This window comes from Hordeum vulgare, unplaced genomic scaffold, assembly GCF_904849725.1.
Source record: "Hordeum vulgare subsp. vulgare unplaced genomic scaffold, MorexV3_pseudomolecules_assembly, whole genome shotgun sequence".
In the NCBI taxonomy this organism is placed as follows: domain Eukaryota; kingdom Viridiplantae; phylum Streptophyta; class Magnoliopsida; order Poales; family Poaceae; genus Hordeum; species Hordeum vulgare.
In genome coordinates, this window is record NW_025422502.1 from 31,644 (window position 1) to 49,934 (window position 18,291).

Consider the following 18,291-nt stretch of genomic DNA (forward strand, 5'->3'; position numbering starts at 1 on the left):
TGCATCTGCATTTCCTTGGGGAAGAAAGTTCCGTCAGACGGTAGCTTAGCCATTCATCAGATACATGTCGGAGATCCTTCTCTTGCGTAATAGTAATATCGATTGTTCCTCTACGAGAGCCAAGTGAACAAAGCCAATTACACAGCGAGTGATTATACCGAGACTAAGAAACAGCTAGCAGTATCGATATGACCGCAATAAGATAGTGAGTGAAGACAGTGCAGGTGTCGCAAGAGAATATCCACATGTGTACTTTACTGTAACCACGGGCTTTGTGGCATTCTATCTTTATCGAAGAGAGCTTATTTCTCACTGTTTCTACCATTCGAGGGGGAAGCCATTACGAGGATGCGAGCTTGCCAACAGAAGATTTTCCGATTGGAAGTCCCGGCAATGGCGCAAGCAGGCCAAGAACTGGAAGCAAAGCGGGTTATTGACCACACAGCTATAGTCAAATCAGAGAAGAATCCACGGCACAAGCCTAGTGTGAATAAGAAAGTGGATGTCAAAAGAAGAGTGGGATAAAAGTCAAGTAGGGAAATGACTTGCCTAAGGCATTGAGAAAACCAAATCCTCCACCAGCTCCCCTTAAAGACAGGCAGATGTGAGCAGTAATAGCGAGCTATGAAAAAGTGAATCCACCAGTTGCAGCTTTAGACTGACTAAATGCTCTTTACTTCCCTTTCGTTTAGTTTCGATCCATCCGTGCTTAGAGGAGAGAGGAAAGCAAGAATCAGAACCCATTTGAATCTCCCTTTCATTTGGTAAATATAAGGCTAATGTGGTGGGACTGGGAGGCAGCCAACCCTGCGTAGTGCTAGACTAGAACACGGTCAGCCGCATGAAAGCGTAGCTACATTTCTCTTATTCTTTTTTAGCAAAGGCATGAGATCCTAGTCTTATGACTACTCCAGTCATCTCAAATTAAGTACTATGCACATACTATTCTCTAATAGGGAGGATGTACCAGTATTCCATATCGCTATCTTCTGATTTCATTAGACTAACGTATGCCGCCTTGGAGGTTTCCTCCTCCGAACGCGAAGGACTTCGATTTTCCGTCAACAAAGTAACGCTGTGCAAACTCATCTGATCCCACCCCGAAGCTATTCTCTCACCTTGTATATCTCCTATTGTCCCAATTCCTACTTCCTTTGGTTTCAGCTCCGACATAACCTCTCTTAGTACCCCACTATCTGTTTTCTGTTGGTCATTATGCTGGTGATCAATATAACCTGTCGAGGACAGACTACTGGGCTGTATGTGTCACATCTGACACCAGCGCAAATGGTTAGTGAATTGATACATATTTAGCCATTCAACTTGCTAATATTGGAGTGCTTTCACTGATTGCTTCTGATGGGGAGGCACAAATGCTTCGGTTACAGCGGATAATCAGTTGTTTGACAAGACTTATAGTGCACTTTTCTTCCTCTTGTTTTACAGCATAAAGTATTGTAACAGAGTTTATCTGTTAAAGCCCTATGCGAAAGAAAGTAAGGTGTCAGTGCCAAAGCTTCTTCTCAAGCATCAACACATCAGACGAATAGGAATCGAAAGCCAGGAAAGCAACATCAAAGACTGGAGAAGTAGGCGAGTCAAGGCAAGGAATTTCAGTTCTAGTATTTCTCGTTGCTAGGTAGGTCTCACTATCTCTTCATTCAGTAGTTGAAGCTTATCCGTAGAGAAGTTATGTTACAGAAGTAGGAGAAAATCGATCTACATTTTCATTCACTTGAATTCGTAGATCAAAGGTTTACGGTTACCAACTCGCCCCGGGTGGGTTCTAGGAATGAGAGCACTTATGTATCGAGGGGCTTTAGCACAAAATGAAGTAGCTAGCTAGCTAACTAAGCTATGATGGAAGGACGGGGCTAGGGGAAGCAAATCTCATTGATTACTTATAATGCCGGATGAAGCAAGTTACAGCATTGGTTCTTTCGTGATTCACGTATATTGGAAATCTCTTTCTTTAGGAAATGGGATGGCATTCAATTCTAACTTAGGGATTCTCTTCTTCCTGAACATTCATGAAAAGAAGGACTCTGGCTTTAATGCTAAAGTTTAGTACTGGGCCGAGCGTACTTACCTACTAGGACTCGGCGGGATACTTATAGATCTCTATGAGCGTAAGGCAAAGTGGGCAAGACTACTTCCACAACTACATTTTCGCTTAAGCAGGACCTGTGAGACCTCGAAGCAACCGTCTACTACTAGTTATAGATGCTATTTCTAATTGAATAGAATGGATGCTTCACAGCGGTTCTGCGACAGGCAGGGCAGCCGGGTGAACATAGGCAGCTGTTCCTATAGAACACAAGTCTTTCTCTAAAGCACGACCTTCCGATTGGACTACGTCTGGTCTCTATCCTTTTTATTCCTAAAATGGGTCCTCGATCAAAATGATCTGGTGTCTATGTCCATGCCTGAGGTTGGTAAACCCTATATCTATTGCGGGGTGGTTTGAGGAAGGGACAGCTTGTAACCCACGACTTACTACTACGAAGATTCTGGCGGAGAGCTTTTCACATATAGATAGGTCGGGATGAGGAAGCTCCGTAGTCAACTAATAGATAGAAAATCCACCTTGTGAACCGTGTTTGTCTTAAAGTACTGTCTGAGAAGGAATATACCTGTTCCAATCCCTCTAGTGGCTATACTGATTGACATAGGTAGCTTTCGTAGTCAAAGCTCACAGGGCCAAATGCTCTATTGGAGTGGGCACGAACACACACAATCAAGGTTCGAAGAACTTCTACTTCACGCCTTGAGGATTCTATGACGCTCACTCAATGGTGTTGTGGCGATTGCAAGCAATCAATAAACGAGGAAGCCAAATTATGGATCCAGGAAGGCTGCATCAGAAGGAAGAGTAGGTGTTGCTATGCCGTTGGCTGGGACTGAGACAGAGAGAGGGGAGCATAGCCCCTATGATCCCGGTAAAGAGTTCCAACTAAGCTCTTCTCAGGTTCTTTCTTTCTCTTCCATTCTTATGTTTATATATTAAAGTGTAGTTTTCTTACTTAAATATAATAATATGAATCTAATATGCCCATTGGTGTTCCAAAAGTACCTTACCGGATTCCCGGAGATGAAGAAGCGACTTGGGTTGACTTATACAATGTTATGTATCGAGAAAGGACACTTTTTTTTTAGTTCACTGCCCTATACATAGAAAGAAGTGCTTTTCCACCGGTATCAACATTCTATCTGGAATCAGTAGCGATAATTGTTGTATTGTGAGCCAGCCCCGTAAGACACTACGCACCTCCAAATTAAATATGATTTTTCCAATCATTTCATTTATACGACCTGCAAATAAGATAAGATCTTGGCTCGCCCTACAAAAAAACAACTATATGCCCTATAAACTTGCTTGCTTCTTCGAATCTCGAAATAACATATAGAAAGTGTTGATGTGATGAGACCATTCTCGATCGATAAATGCGATAGGAGCCTATGTGTTTCACGGGCAGCCGGCCAATAGGGGAAGGTTGTGAATCCGGCGAACCGACCGCTTTAAGAACGTGATTGTCTTCTCTCACTCAGTTATCAATTGACAAAGATGACCCATTCTTTTTCGCCCTAAAAACAACAATGGTATGGTACTTTTTCTTCAAATCTCGATTGTGTGGGTGTCCGCTCATGTTCACGTTACATGCTAAATCAGGCTTTCCTTGGAAAAACCAAGGACAACCCCTATCTCAGTCTCCTTTCTCTTTTCGGGAGCAGAGCTGAAAAAGATGGAGTTACCTGGAGATGAGATTGATTTCTACGGATATGAAGGATAGAAATATGCTATTTGCTGCTATTCCATCTATTTGTGCATCAAGTCCGAAGAAGATCTCAATCTATAATGAAGAAATGATAGTAGCTCGTTGTTTTATAGGCTTTCTCATATTCAGTCGGAAGAGTTTAGGTAAGACTTTCAAAGAAACTCTCGACGGGAGAATCGAGTCTATTCAGGAAGAATTGCAGCAATTCTTCAATCCTAACGAAGTAATTCCGGAGGAATCCAATGAAGAACAACGATTACTTAGGATCAGCTTGCGAATTTGCAGCACCGTAGTAGAATCATTACCAACGGCACGCTGTGCGCCTAAGTGCGAAAAGACAGTGCAAGCTTTGTTATGCCGAAACCTAAATGTAAAGTCAGCAACACTTCTAAATGCCACTTCTTCCCGCCGCATCCGTCTTCAGGACGATATAGTCACAGGTTTTCACTTTTCAGTGAGTGAAAGATTTGTATCCGGGTCTACGTTCAAAGCTTCTACCATAGACCTAATTCGAGAAGGCTTGATAGTCCTAAGAAAGGTGAGGGTGGGGGGTTCTATTTAGGAAGAATAAGAAGAATCTCATTCATGTGTTCATGCTAACAGAAGAGCGGATCCAATACACATAAGACTTTTTATCAGGAAATTCCTAATGTAAATGATGAATTTGGGATGTCATGCCCCACAAGTTAGTTGCCCAAGCGCTCCCTAGGAGGGCAGTCTACCACAAGATAGAGTTTGAGCCTGGAGCCAAAGCCCCAACCCCTCCATTTTAGGTTTTTATCAGGAAAGAATTTCTGGAAGTCATATCGGCCAGATAAGCCTCTGACGGCTCCATATTGATTTTTCCCCAGTTTTCTTTCAGAAGAAGCGGGAGCCATTTTGCATTGAAACTCGGTATCAGCAGAGTCATCTCCTGAGAAAGACTTCTTTCTTATTTATACAAGATTTCAGAGAACATAGTGAAGCCCTCAAAGCGCTAACAAAGTCGTAAGTAGAGAAGTTTTCCAAAAAGATACCTCGTTTTTCCATTAAGTGTGCGTTGTCTGATGAAGAATAACGGGGGAGCCAACTCAATAACCTAGCGGAGGAACCGTCCGGACTTGAAACAGCGGATGCAACCCTTGCATTTCGTTCTTTTGTTCTTTACTCTATTTTCGCTTTGGCACTCACTTCCTTTGGAATAAGGGCATTTTTCTTCTCTACTCGTTCCGTTGACCATCAAACAGTTTCTTAATTATGTTATGTCAAATGATGGGAAAAAGGAAGGAGTAATCAAAAAAGACTAGAACTACCCGATCCGTTGAAATACGATACGAAGGAAACGGACTTCAATCCCTCATTCTTATTGTTTGTTCTTCTGATCCCCTTGTTTTTCACTCGCTTAATTCGGAAGAGGAAAACGACAGCAGCTAAAGTGAGAAATAAACAACTGCTCGGAAAGCTTCGGTTTGAGCGTTGGTTTTGATGACAGTGAAGAAAGCTCGCCCAAAAGACGTACGTGGAACCAATGATACCAAAAAAAGAATCAAATATGAGGAGAACTGGGTGCATTGGTAAACGGCTCCGCCATAGCTTGTACGACTTCTGAATCCTATTAATGGCGCTCTCCGAATAAATAAGTAGATACAGGCGGACTACATACACGTGCTCTCCGAGTAGGGAAAGTGAGAAATCTACGGTCTTCCATCCGCGGATGTGACAAATCCAATCCAATTTGGTCTTGTCCCGTGGCTCGGACCCGGTCGCGTAAATGCAGCTACCACTACGACGGGATACTCTAGTTATTTACTCTGTTTCAATCCCTATTTGGCCATTCAACAGTAGCGTACGGCCTTTGGAAAGCATCTCTTCCTAGAGGGGACTCCCGCTTGTGATCTTCTTCCTTGGGTCGGAGAAAATATAACTTACCAATTGGAAATGGAAATGCCGAATGAATTGAACCAAACTACGGAAACTGTGGTTGAGCTTGCCTGTCATCAACGAAGGATGGTTGTGAAGTTGGTGGAAGAAAGCAAACCAATGAATGCAGCTAGTCACCCCGAAAGGCGAGCCCATGTCTTTTGAGAAACTGACACAACCTGTTGTGTTGACTTATCTTATACTAAGGGTCCGTCCCAGCCAACAAGGGATTTCTCATAATTCTAGGATGAAACAGCATCATATCTCAGCTTGATTATGAGAGAGATTGAAGTGAAAGAACCCGGTTTCAGAGCGTGGAAACGGAAAAGAATGAGGTGAAAGGGCCGACCCATGCGGCCCACTTAGAATGTGCTTTTACTTCCCCAGGTTGTACAATAGCACTATTTTCTGGACCCAAGTTCGAAAGGATTAGGGCACTGGATTGAAGAATAGCTCAGTCCGATAGAAACTTAGGTTGGGCTGGCGGAGGGATGAGTGGAGCTTCTGTATGACATGTACTGGTGTTTCATTAGTCCCTTGATCGGGTACCCGAAGCTCGCTTTGAGGAAGCAGTGCCATTTGGTTCTTCCTTCTTTCACGTCCATCCGCGAATGATTTGATAATTCTTTTCATCACTGTTTGGATCGCAGACTTGACCGTTGTCTATAGAAAGAAAGTGCTCACTCGTTTTCTGTTTGTTTTCATGTGCGCATACACTCAGCCTAATTTAGTAAGTGTGAAGTGGAAGGGCGAGTACGGGTGAAAGCCCACTACCTTCCGGATAAAAGATATGCTCGATTTATAGATAGCTTTGCTTCACTATATAGCGTGGGACGAATTGATAAGCTCTGAATGCAGGAAGGGAAACCTTAGAGCTTTCTTCGCTTATCTTCCCAAGCAGACCATATGATTCTCATTATTCTATTTCTCTGTCTTTCCAACCAGCATTCCCGCTTATTCTGATTGGAGTGATGTGTGGTACCGGGGATAATGCAATTGATGGTGCTTGTGGCCCCACGGAATGACCGTATAAAAGGAAATAGGCAGCAAGGGAGTTGGGTAGACTAAAGATACTGCCTTTAGCCCTCTGCGGCCTTTTTTTTTAAGTCGAGTCGTAAGGAAAGATCGATAGGATTTGGTCCATTTGGTGTCCTTCCAGACGGAGAAGCGAGAACCCTTTCTGCTTTGACCGCTTGCCCTCCTGGCACAGATGTGGGAAAAGGTCTCAGTTGCGGAATCAAATATGAATGAAGTTAGAACAATCAGCGTAAGCTCTTTCTCTAGGGCCACTATCAATAATGACAAGAACTCTTACCAACTAGCTTAACGCATCCGGTCTCCTTCTCCTTCGTACCCCTAGCGGATATGAATAATAGGAAGAAACAGGTCCTTTCTAAAGGCGGGCATTAGACCAGAGTTTCGTGAGCCGGAGAAGATCGATAAAGCTTAGAACTTGCTCGTTTGCAGGAGGAGGCGGTGGTATGACTCCGTCCGTTGAACGAGCATTTCGTGCCACCTGTTCGGCGTCCACATCCACTACCATTTTCTGATCCCAGTATCTATAGCAAAATCGCTATTTGCCTCACTCTATAGAAGGCCTCCCGTATGTAAGATCACCAACCAAGTTCCTTTCTTCTTTTGTTTGTGCCATCTTTACCAACTTCTACTTCTTGGCTGGCTTGATGCTTACAGGTCTTGCCTCTGCTGATACTGGTCATGGGGACAAGAACTCCGTGGGAAGAGAGCAGATACCAATCCTAAACAACCCTTAGAATGGCCTCATCCAAACGGATGATTGTCATTGATAAGACGGGCAGGTGGTATGTTGATACTGAGCCGCTTCCCCTGTAGTTGTTAGCTCGTTCTTGACAAATCCGATCGGGTCTTCATAATCTGGAGTAAAAGGATTCGAACCTTTGCATGCCGATACCAAAAACCGATGCCTTACCACTTGGCTATACTCCAAACAAACGGTAGGTTCCTGGAGAACCGTGGAAACTAGTTAGTTCAAATCGAACTCAAAAGCAATGCGCATTATCTACGCCTTTTTTTGATTCACCAAGACCCGCTAAAGGCTGATACAAACGAATAGTGGGAGTTCTTTCTTACGAATATAAATGGAGGAAATATACAAAGTACCTTTGTCCTCTGCAAAGATCATAAGATCAGATGGAGTTGGATTGATTTCTCGCATCTACTAGATCAGAGATCAGAGTCAGGGGAGCTCTCGTAAGTGAGCCTAAGTAAGTAGTGTGGTTCGAGCGGATCAGTCACCGCTGAGTTCTGCTTTCCTCGCAGAGTTGGTTTTAGCCGGAACCGCGCTCTTGCCTTCTTCTTGTGCCCCTTGATTATTGATCTGAATTCAAGTTAGATTAGAGAATACCGGTGCCTTTTGATCCACCCTTAGGTTTTCAAACTGTGGAGGTTCAGTTACAAAATGCAGTTTATGAGGCTGCTTTGTATGCCAGTGTGCAGGAAGGAGAGTTGGAAGATATACCTAGATCCCCCAATAGAGAAAAGAGCGAGCAGGTTACCTACTCTTGTGGTGGATGGCGGCACTAGAAGTTGATGCTTTTTATGGACGGACATAGAAATTCGATTTCCAATAGAGCTGCAAACGCTACTGTAAGCCGAAGACGAATGCTGGCCAAAAGTAAGCAAAGCAGGAGAGGCGTCGTTTCCTTCAGTTGGTCAACCAACAGGTCTCCTCACTCTAGCATTTCTTCTTTGTTCGGTCGCAAGGCAGGGAAATGGAGGATTTGTTTCTGCTCTGTCCTTTACCGCATCGATGGATTCAATTTCAGTGGATAGAGCTCAACCTGTTGCCATCGTCATTTCAATCACAATTCACTTGGTAGGTAGACGCTTGTTCCGACCTCCATAGTGGCACTTTGACCTTTTCTCAACAACATCTACTTCTAATCTGCTTGAACGGCCCTCTTGTCATTTGACCCAGAATTGAACGAGATGACACCCACCAATATCTTCCAACACAGGATCTCCCTTACAGGGCCGTCCTTCTCTCTTTCTTCCCAAGAACATCGGGGGTCTGTTCTCTGAACGAGTCAGCACCAGCCGCGTTACCAATACGGGGATCTCGGCCATGAGAACTTGTAGAACTTGTCTCTTGAATTGCACCCCCCCTAGGCCGACCAGCTAAGTAGGACCCACTTAGCAAAACAGGTCTATAGGGCGCTAGGGAAGGGGTATAGAATGGTACTTGAATCTATCTATAGACATAGGATCCCCCAGCCACTGGAATCCATTGGTTTCTGTCTCAATTCGTCATTTGAACTGAAACTAACCACGAAGGGAAAAGAAAAGAAGGATTCTAGTTTGCCACTACTTGGACTCAACTTGGACTTTCGGAGGAGAAAACCATTTCCATTAATATATGACTCAGTCATAGCCAAGAGATCATCATTCTAATAACAAGGATCTAGTTTATATATCTCGAATTGGGTTCCATAAGATGCCAAAATAGTGGAAGTACCATCACGTCTACCTAAAGCAAATGGTTTCTATAGATTGAGAAATGGTTTCTATAGAATGAGATATAGTCGAATGTACCTTTAATACTTCACGTGCATTCTTCGCTTATAAATTTAGCCAAGATCCAAACATCTCAATCTCTTCATACGTTCTTCCTGTTGAACTCTTCTTTTCGCTCAACAAATGCAAGTTCGTCAGGGTTTGGTTACTAGTTTTCTTGGAAGGTTTTCTCCCTTGATCTTTTCCCTTGTTTTATGATTGGAATGAAAGTAGGATTGTTTATCCAATCCAAACTATTTATTGAGGGAAAGTAAGATCAATAGTTGGCCCTATTGTCTGTGCTCTGTTCTGTTAAGGATTTCTGTATTGGAAACATAGGCATCCTGCTATTCCCTGCTCTAGTTTCAGTTCAGTCATAAACCTATTGCCCGGGTCCTTTGATACTTGATTTCCTGGGTCAACGGTACCTAGATTCCCCTTTGGCTTGATCTTACCTTGGATTTCTGATTGGAATACAGATTGGATAAACAAGAGGAACTTGGAAAAGAGGGTTGGCCAAAGCATAACGATAGTGCATTCAATCGATTCCACTCTAGTTTTTCATATCTTTTCCCTCAATAAATAGTTTATATATGAAAGAAAGTGCCAACTTATTGTTCTTGGAATGCTGATTTCCATGGATTTCTTCTTGGCATATCCCCCCTGATTTGATGACCTGGCTAAAACACCTATTCCTTTTTTCTGGAATTGCTGCCGAAAGCCTGTTTGCAGCATCCATAGCAATACGTGTTAGTACTCAATTTCTTTGATTTTCATTTGATGAAGTGAAGACACTTATCTATATACCATTTATAGAGTGGTAGAGTAATCTTGCAATGCGGCATGAATTGGATGACTTAATAGTTTTCTGCAGTTTAGTACTAACATGCCTGTGTGGTGAACTAACTACCTTGGGAAGCAACAAATATGCCCCCAATCACGCTGCCTATGTGAACAAATTCTAAAACTTTGCATAAGCAGCTTAATTAAGTAGAAAAACCTAATCGATAGCCTACTACTTATACTTCTTACTTTCACTTGGTTTTTCTTCCTTCCCTTCGGTACTCCTTAACTCGGAGATACTCCTTCGGTACTACTTGGCTACTACTTGAACAGATGGGTTTAGTCCCTTCCTTCGGGCAACGTTTTCTCCGGGTACCACCGGCTTACCACCGGGTTGAAAGAAATCCCTTACTATTAGGACATAGTGTTCGGTACGACTTAAGGCTACTGGATTGACTTTCTTTAATGTTGCATCTGCTTTCAACTATTTCATAGCCTCCCGTCCCGAGCAAACGTCGAGAGCAGGGTGTTGAGCCAAAAAGTAAAATCCATAGAGTTGGGGACTAAAGAGACTCTTTTTTTACAGCCAACCATGAAGAGAAGAGAGTCTCAGAGTAGATTCGGTAATGTTGAGTCGATCTAGTATGGAAAATTCCTCGCTGTGCGCTCGCCTTTTGCCTGCTTCTGCTTCATCTGCAGATCGGATTCCTTCCCCAGAGTTCTTACTTATAGGCTTTATAGCCAAGCAGTCCAATAGAATAGCTGCTTCTTCTAAAGCGGATTAGAGTGCGACGACCAAAGCTACGGAGCGGCCTCTACCGCTTTCCCTACTGTTCTGGTTGAACTAGGGCTTTGGCTGAGCGACCACCTTCTTCCAGTATTCTTAGCTTACTGTCTGCTTCCTGCCTGATCGGTGCTGACTGACTGTTCTTGCTTGTCTTGGGCCTGCTCTAGTTTTGGTGCTGCTAACTAAGGGTCGAATTTCGTGACTTGATGAAGAGGAAGCCGAGTATCTTTGGTCTTGAAGAGTCAGGCCAATCCAACCGCTTGCTCCTGCCCAACTCAGTCTCAGTCGTACCATAATGCGCCTGGACTCAACACTTTTCTTGCTCCAAGACCACCCTCTAGCCCTCATGTAAAATAGATGACAGAATTGTAAACAATCATAGAATGATTTAAGCTGAGGAACATAGAGGTCTCTCCCACAATTTTTGTCATATACCTCTGGAATAGTGTTGAAATCACACGCCACTAAGCAGTTTTTTAAACCAAGTGGTTTATCTTAGTGTGCTAGCCGCTGCTTCATTTCGTATAGCGATAACGCTTTCTCTTTCTTAGCGCTCCACCCCGCGGAGAACTCTGGTTGCGCTTTGGTTGGCTTTCTCTTTTTTTCGATTTTCTCTGACTTGACTCAGCTTGACCTACTTGACTCAGCGGTTAGAGTATCGCTTTCATACGGCGAGAGTCATTGGTTCAAATCCAATAGTAGGTAAAACCGGCCGAAACCCCCGCTTTTGCCAGCATGACAGCAAGCACAGACTGGCATCAAGGAGTAGAATGACCAAAGCATCGGTTGCTTCCACTTGTTTGTTGCCTTCTTCGACCGACAGACAAGGTACCCCCCTCTTTTTCTCTTGCGAACCTACGTTGAGCTTGGGACAACCCGCGACTGGCATAGGATATTTCAAAAGCGCCAGGATCCATCCTTCTTACGAACCAAGAGCACTGGAGAAGCGAAGGGGCTCGTGCTGCGACGAATAATGCCATTGTTCATCATCTCACAGATTTGCTTCTCGATCTCTGTTTTCTGGTGGGGTGCATATCTATATGGCCGGACATTGACTGGCACTGCACCTGGCACCAACGGAATTTGGTGGTCACAGGCACGACGAGGGGGTAATTCCTTTGGCTCCCGGAACAAAGCATCAAACTCCTGTAGCAGTTCTTGAACAGCTGGAGGTGTCTGCTCTGCAGGATCAGCATCCAGAGTAATTGCTTGCAGATCATGCTCCTGGTGAATCTGACGCACTTGCACACACTGGCTAACAGCACCCCGTTTCAGCAATCCTTGCAGCTTACGGACAGAGATTGGACGGCAGGAAGGATTATCTTGAATGCCATTGAGAGTGATGCGGCGCCCTTTGTGCGTGAATTTCATACGACGATGACGCCAATGTACCCACATCGGGCTATGGTCTTCGAACCGCTCTTGCCCTCCCCTTTCACTTCCATAGTGGTCTTCTTTGGCCGGCCCACTCATTTCACTCTCAAGCTCTCTGAGAAGAGAGAATCCGATTCAAGATGTTTCGAATTCAGCCTTTCCTTCATGTTCGTGCTTTAAGTCAGTTCGTACTTTTCAGTATATAAGAGAATGACTGAACTCGCGTTGAAAGCTACTAAACAACGGCTGACAGAGACTCATAAGAGGGAGAGCGGTAGCAAAAATGAGATCTTTCGTCTAGACAGAAGAGAGATCCTTTCCTTCCTTTCTATAGGAAATGACTGATGTTGCTAAGTCACCTTCCGCTGCTCTTGCGTCATCCCTTTTCCAATTCTTTTTGTATGGCTCGGTTGCATCCGATTGATCGATCCCTAGTCACTGATTACATGCATGAGTTCTTTGATTCACTACTGACTTCTTCTGTGGAGCCGAGTTCGCCGACTGAGACTACTTGAAAAGAATTTTCGACCAACCGATCTCACGACGATGAGTCACCCACATACTTAACAAAAAATGCAAATAGAAGAGCAAGTAAATCAAGCTCAATTACAACTCACTCTGATCAAATAGCACTCAGGTATAGGATTTCCAGCGGAAAGGTAGCCTTGCTCGCTTCTTTACCCTTGTACGCACAAATCTAGCTCATAGCAGCACTTTCGAGTTCGGTTACTTAAGTACAGAGATTGGAACAACTTAGCGCGGGAAGTCCCATATCTTGTCTTAGCCTCGCCTCACCTATTTCCTCATAACGAGATCAGAATGAAATAGAATGGAATCTCAAGTCTTAGCTAGATCAGGGCTACCACGTTCCCTCAGACGAAAAAGAAAAGAATACTAGACCTGTTGGACTCGCAAAGTAGGATCAGGCTTTTTCTACTAGAAACAGAGGAGAGCGAAAACTAAGTCAAAGGGGGAAGAGCTGTTTATGAGCATTTTAAGGCCGGTTGACAACATCCAATGTCTCCCACGAGGGTGCCTGAAACTCCAGTTTTTCTAGGCAGAGGTAGGTATATATATATTTAACACATTTGAGTTTGTAGGAAGATTCCCCGCTCTGAAATTTTTTCTATTTGGAGCTTCTTCCAAAGAGGTTGGGATTCTAGTTTCAATTGGATGTGTCCCGGTAAGATCGTTAACGACTGATATACTGCCTGAGACAGGGCATGCTCTCCCCTCTGCGTATCGAGAGAAAGAAACAACTTCCTGATTCCAGTTTCTTTCATTTATACCTACGATATCCACGCTAAAGATGAAAACTTTAGCAGTTCATATCAGCCTGAATGAGGAAGTAGAGTCAGTTTCGTCCATAAACTGGGCCGAAGATCTGACAGAGGTTGACTTGCTGGCTTGTGAGTTGCCAGCTCCGTAGTTGATTGCTAACCAGAGGATAGTGACAGCCAATATTCCTATTCCTGCTTGTGTGCTTGTTTGCTATTCTTCCTGTTCCTGTTACGAGACGACCTCGGCTCAAGCTGACCCCACACCGAAAGTCGTCAAGCAGTCTTGGGCTCCATCAATCAGTGAGGAGGAAACCAAAACCTGTTGGAGTTCCCCGCCATCACCTCGCCTAGATCCGGGGGTTCATACCCTCCTGTAGCAGAGATGTAAGTCGCAAAGGCTACTTGCCTGCCGAGGGGGGAGAACTACCTAGTATCAAATTCACAAAGCAGCACATTTAGTAGTTGACATCTTTCTTTCTCGTTTTCATCGGAAAGGAGAGTTTTCACGTTAAGCAAGAAGAGCTACGAGTTGGAGGGCTATTTCACCGACCGTCACTTCTCCTTTGTATCTGCCGAAGACGCAAGTAGCCCAACGACAGGCTTGTGTGGAGTTGAATGACAACACGCAGAGGTCTTTTGGCGAAACTGGGGGCTCTTTGTCTAAAGGAAGGGCAAAGTCAACAGGCCAATCCCAGTTTCAGAATTGGAAGAAGCAGTAGGAGGTTCACCATCAGAAAGGCATGGGACAACAAACTCTATTAAAGCTTTCTTCGAATAAGTCTTTCGCTTGACTTGGCTCAACGGCTTTAGTTCAGTAAATGCTTTCGTATGAAGCTTGAGTCAAGTCTAGTCTCATGCAGTGAAGATCGTCAAGCAATCATTGCTCGTCTCTCCGAAACCTATTGATAAGGAACGCGTTCAAGTGTATGGAATAATCAAACCTTTCACGTATTTGTTAACATAGCGTTGGACGATTGATTCCTCTCTTTCTCCATGGCCTGCTTCCCATAACTGGCCTTACTAAAACTTACGAAATGCTAATTTGACCTAAATTTCCGGTTAACTGCTGACTTTCTTTGCTAGCTCACCCGAAACTCTGTCTTCAGGAGGAAAGCTTGCTTGAGTACCTTACTTGAAAACAAACCGCTTGAGCTGTAACCGAAACAGAAAGGTTTGATGAGCCGCTGCTTGCTCTCTAACTGCTCTTACCGCTTCTTCTTCTTGACCTCTGCTCACTGCTGCCAATGCTGTGACTGCCGCCCCTATCTCTAAAGCTGCGGATTACAGCTCCTGATTCAAGCAGTTCAAAGTCTGAAGTATGAGTCTTGTTTGTGACATTCAATTCCAGAATGAACATTCAAAGGAAAAGTAGTATGGGACGCTGCTTGCTATTACTGACTGCGGCTGCCGACCGAAGAACTGAAGATCTTCAATCTATGTTTGAGTGCTCTTGCGAAAGAAAATAATTTCGAATGCAAAAATGACTTCAAAAATAGGATAGGATCGCGGATTCCATATATTTTTATAGAAAGAAAGATACTGTACTCCGCATCTTTACACCGCATCCTTCAAAGCCATTTAATGCCTTCTTGCCTGCCTTCAGTTCATGCCTTCAGGCCGGCCTGCTCTTGCCTATGAATGAGATGCCTACTTCCCATTAAGTCAAAATACCTCATAGACATATTTTTTAGAATACTTAGTTAGTTAAAGAGAAAGATGGCTTTTGACAATTTTTTTAGTCCCCTCGTTCCCGAGCAAGAAAACGGATGCGCTAACGCGCAACGGCTTTCGCGCTAGTTGCTCAATCCGTTGCTTGTTCGGAAGAATCCGCAAATGAATATTCTTTATTTCCTCTCGGACAGGCCCTCTTTTTTCATTCGAATGTACATCTTTTTCGGTAATGATCATCTACAACTGAAAGACTGACGTCTTCCTCTACTCGATCCTTAGTTATACAATCTCCCTCCACCTCAATTTTTATGATCCTCATAGCCTTTTTTATTCGCGTCCTCCCCCTGGATCTATTCCTGCCGCGTCCACGTCCTCTGCCTCCAGCAACTAGAGCTGCATCATCTTGTTCATTATTGAGAATAGGCCTCTTCTCACACCGTACCAGTTCTTTTTGCAGTTGAATCTTCCCGTTCTGGCTTATTGAGTGTATAGATTCTTTTTGAAATGCAATCTATTCCCACGTCACTCTTCTCATAACATATCCTGTTCTCCTCACTTTGATTCTGGATTCACCGGTTGATTTAAGACGGGGTTCTATGCTTTCTAGCCCCATTTGACAAAAGTGAGCTTCCCCTATCTCTTTTGTAGGAATCAGATAGCAATGCTCATTCGTGAATAGCATTTCATGCTTCCGCTACTTCGTCGGAGAGATCCATGGAAACTAAAAAAAGAAAAGCGGACGGCATTGTTCATACGATAGCCGGAAAAGTAAGTTCTCCCGCCGGCTATTCAAAAAAGAAAGACTTACTTATTCATAAACTTCCTTTTATCGAGCATAATAGCTCTTATACGCTTGTACAGAGGAGTATAAAACAATGTATATATATATAGGTGCTTAGTATCCTACAAAAACATTAACATCCAAAGCACCGTAAGCTTGCTTTCTCTCCCGCTGACAGACAAAGAAAAGGTTTTTTTAGACTTTTCTATGGTAGGCCTACGCTAGTGGAATATATTTTTTGTTTGTATTCTAGCTTAGCTCTCTCTATTCTTTGCTTAAGCTATCGTGTCGTGTAGATGGATGGCATCTCCCTATTCCCACATCCCCGGATATGATTAATGCATGGAAGCTAAGGAATTGGGTCATTCTTCAGCCCAAGATGCAAGCATTTGGACTCCATCCGAATATGGCAGTTGAACTCTTATAATAGGCTTGGCTCTGGAAAATGGGCTTATCTTGGGCAAAAAAACGCAAATAAAGAAGAGCTTCTTGTTTCCAAGCGGAACTCGAATGGGCTGCTAGCAGATTTGTTGGGGATGGCAAGTTAACACCGTGGGTAGGCTTGCCTTTCACTCGCTCTGGCACATTTTGGCGGAACGTCAACGTTATATATAGTTTAATTCTAGAGGTAAGTTAATGTTTTCAAAAATCCAAATGGAAAAGGATTTGCAAAAATATGCAGATTAGAAGCTAGTATCTCCAGTTTTATGAGAGAAAGAAGAGGAAGAATCGGCGAACATCCTAAAAAATGGGACTTTTGTCTCAATCCGATCAAAAACAAACATATTCTATTGTGTGTTGACCACCGGGAAACGAATGGATTAAGATGAAGACGGACGGTTCAATTAGCGAGCATGGGAAGGCTTGTGGAGGTTTAGCAATAAAAAGGGGATATATGCGTTCTCTCAAGCAGTTAAGAACAAGACCATACTCGAAGTCGAGCTCTTTTGCATCTGAACATGTATTCAAATAGCAGCTGAAAAGGAGTGTCAGAGGATTTGGATTGATTCGGATTCCCTAACGTAAGACATGGTCTACTCTCAAGATCCCAAAGTCCGCAGCTAAGGAAAGCCCCTTCTTCATAAGATCAAGAAAGTACGAGCGTCTTTCGAAGATTGGAAAATCTCCCATACTTGGAGAGAAGCAAACCAACCGGCCGATTTGCAATTGACTATGCTTAGTAGTTGACATCTTTGGTCTTCACATTTTCCCTTCCATTTTGTAAAGTTAGTAGAAGAGGATAGATCCGGTAAATTGACGAATGTCAATCTTCATTTTTGTAGATTAATACACTGGTAGGGGTCGATCAGGCAAATCCCAAAGCTGACCCCCGAACAGCTGCCGGACTGCTCTACTGATCTTCTCTCTCTTCAGAAAAACGGAACCTTCTCAAAGACTCCCTTTGCACTGAGAACACAATTCAGAACCCTCCTTCTCACAAGAAGGCAAACCTTGTACGTTGATCGAATCTTCTTTCGCATCCAGAAGAGAGGCTGTGGGCTATCCGAGAGAGTGGTTCAGGTGACTACCGGAGTCATTGATTAAGCAGGTCAGATGGGCTTAGTAGGGCTCGAACCTACAATATCACCGTTATGAGCGGTACGTTTCAACCAATTAAACTATAAGCCCAATCGGATCTCTACATGCCGGGAAGAGCGGACAGAAAGAGGAGACCTTTGCTCTATCTCCTTCTTCCTCTTCCCGGGGCCCCGGAGGGGTTCTTTGGCAAGCCCTATTAAAGAATAAAAGTGACTTTCGTCACTCAAGTAGTGAGTTTGAGAGTGACCGTTAGGGCGACCACTTGTACTTCTAGGCCTTGGCGACCTATATGTTACGCAACACAGCTTCACTCGATTCAGTAAATCAATAGTTCAAACCAGCCCACTAATAGCTTAGATAGTGGCCCTTCCACTTTGGTATAGTTGACCCTACCTATTGACTCAAGGTTCATAGGAAGGGGGAACCCAGACGTAGTGGGATGTAGGCTTCAGTTGTTTTGGTACTTTTTCACTACGTCTTATTATTTTTTTTGTAACCGGCTTTTCACCGGCAGGTCAGTAGGCCTTTTAGAAGGCGAACAAACGAAAGTTCTCCGCGGGCGCTAGCGCTATCTTGTTCGCTTTTGTCAACTGAAGTCGCGCGTAGCGCCAACTAACTGATAGCTGATAGAGCGCGGAGCCCCTTCTCTAAGCGAGCAGAGCCATTTCTTTCTACTGTCGTCAAAAGAAAAAGAAAAGTACTAAAGGCGAAGGGCATTCTGTTGTACAGCTACTTTGGTATAGTTACAAAGGTAACCGGTAGGTGACTGTTGAATCGACAGTAGTTACGAAAGGGGGAAATAGCTCAGTTGGTTAGAGTGCTGGTCTGTCACGCCAGAAGTCGCGGGTTCGAACCCCGTTTTCCCCGCCC

At 43.9% G+C, this 18,291-nt stretch overlaps 1 protein-coding gene and 1 non-coding gene across 2 annotated transcripts; both read left to right on the top strand.

Annotated features, from left to right (window-relative positions):
* Positions 1 to 3,038: 3,038 nt before the first annotated feature.
* Positions 3,039 to 4,465, top strand: LOC123418193 (ATP synthase protein MI25). Its single transcript, XM_045106959.1, has one exon. It carries the CDS (start codon positions 3,760 to 3,762, stop codon positions 4,336 to 4,338), a length of 579 nt encoding a protein of 192 aa, XP_044962894.1. The 5' UTR covers positions 3,039 to 3,759; the 3' UTR covers positions 4,339 to 4,465.
* Positions 4,466 to 18,214: 13,749 nt separating this feature from the next.
* On the top strand, positions 18,215 to 18,288 carry TRNAD-GUC. Its single transcript has one exon. It is a non-coding gene; the product is annotated as a tRNA-Asp (tRNA).
* Positions 18,289 to 18,291: the final 3 nt, after the last annotated feature.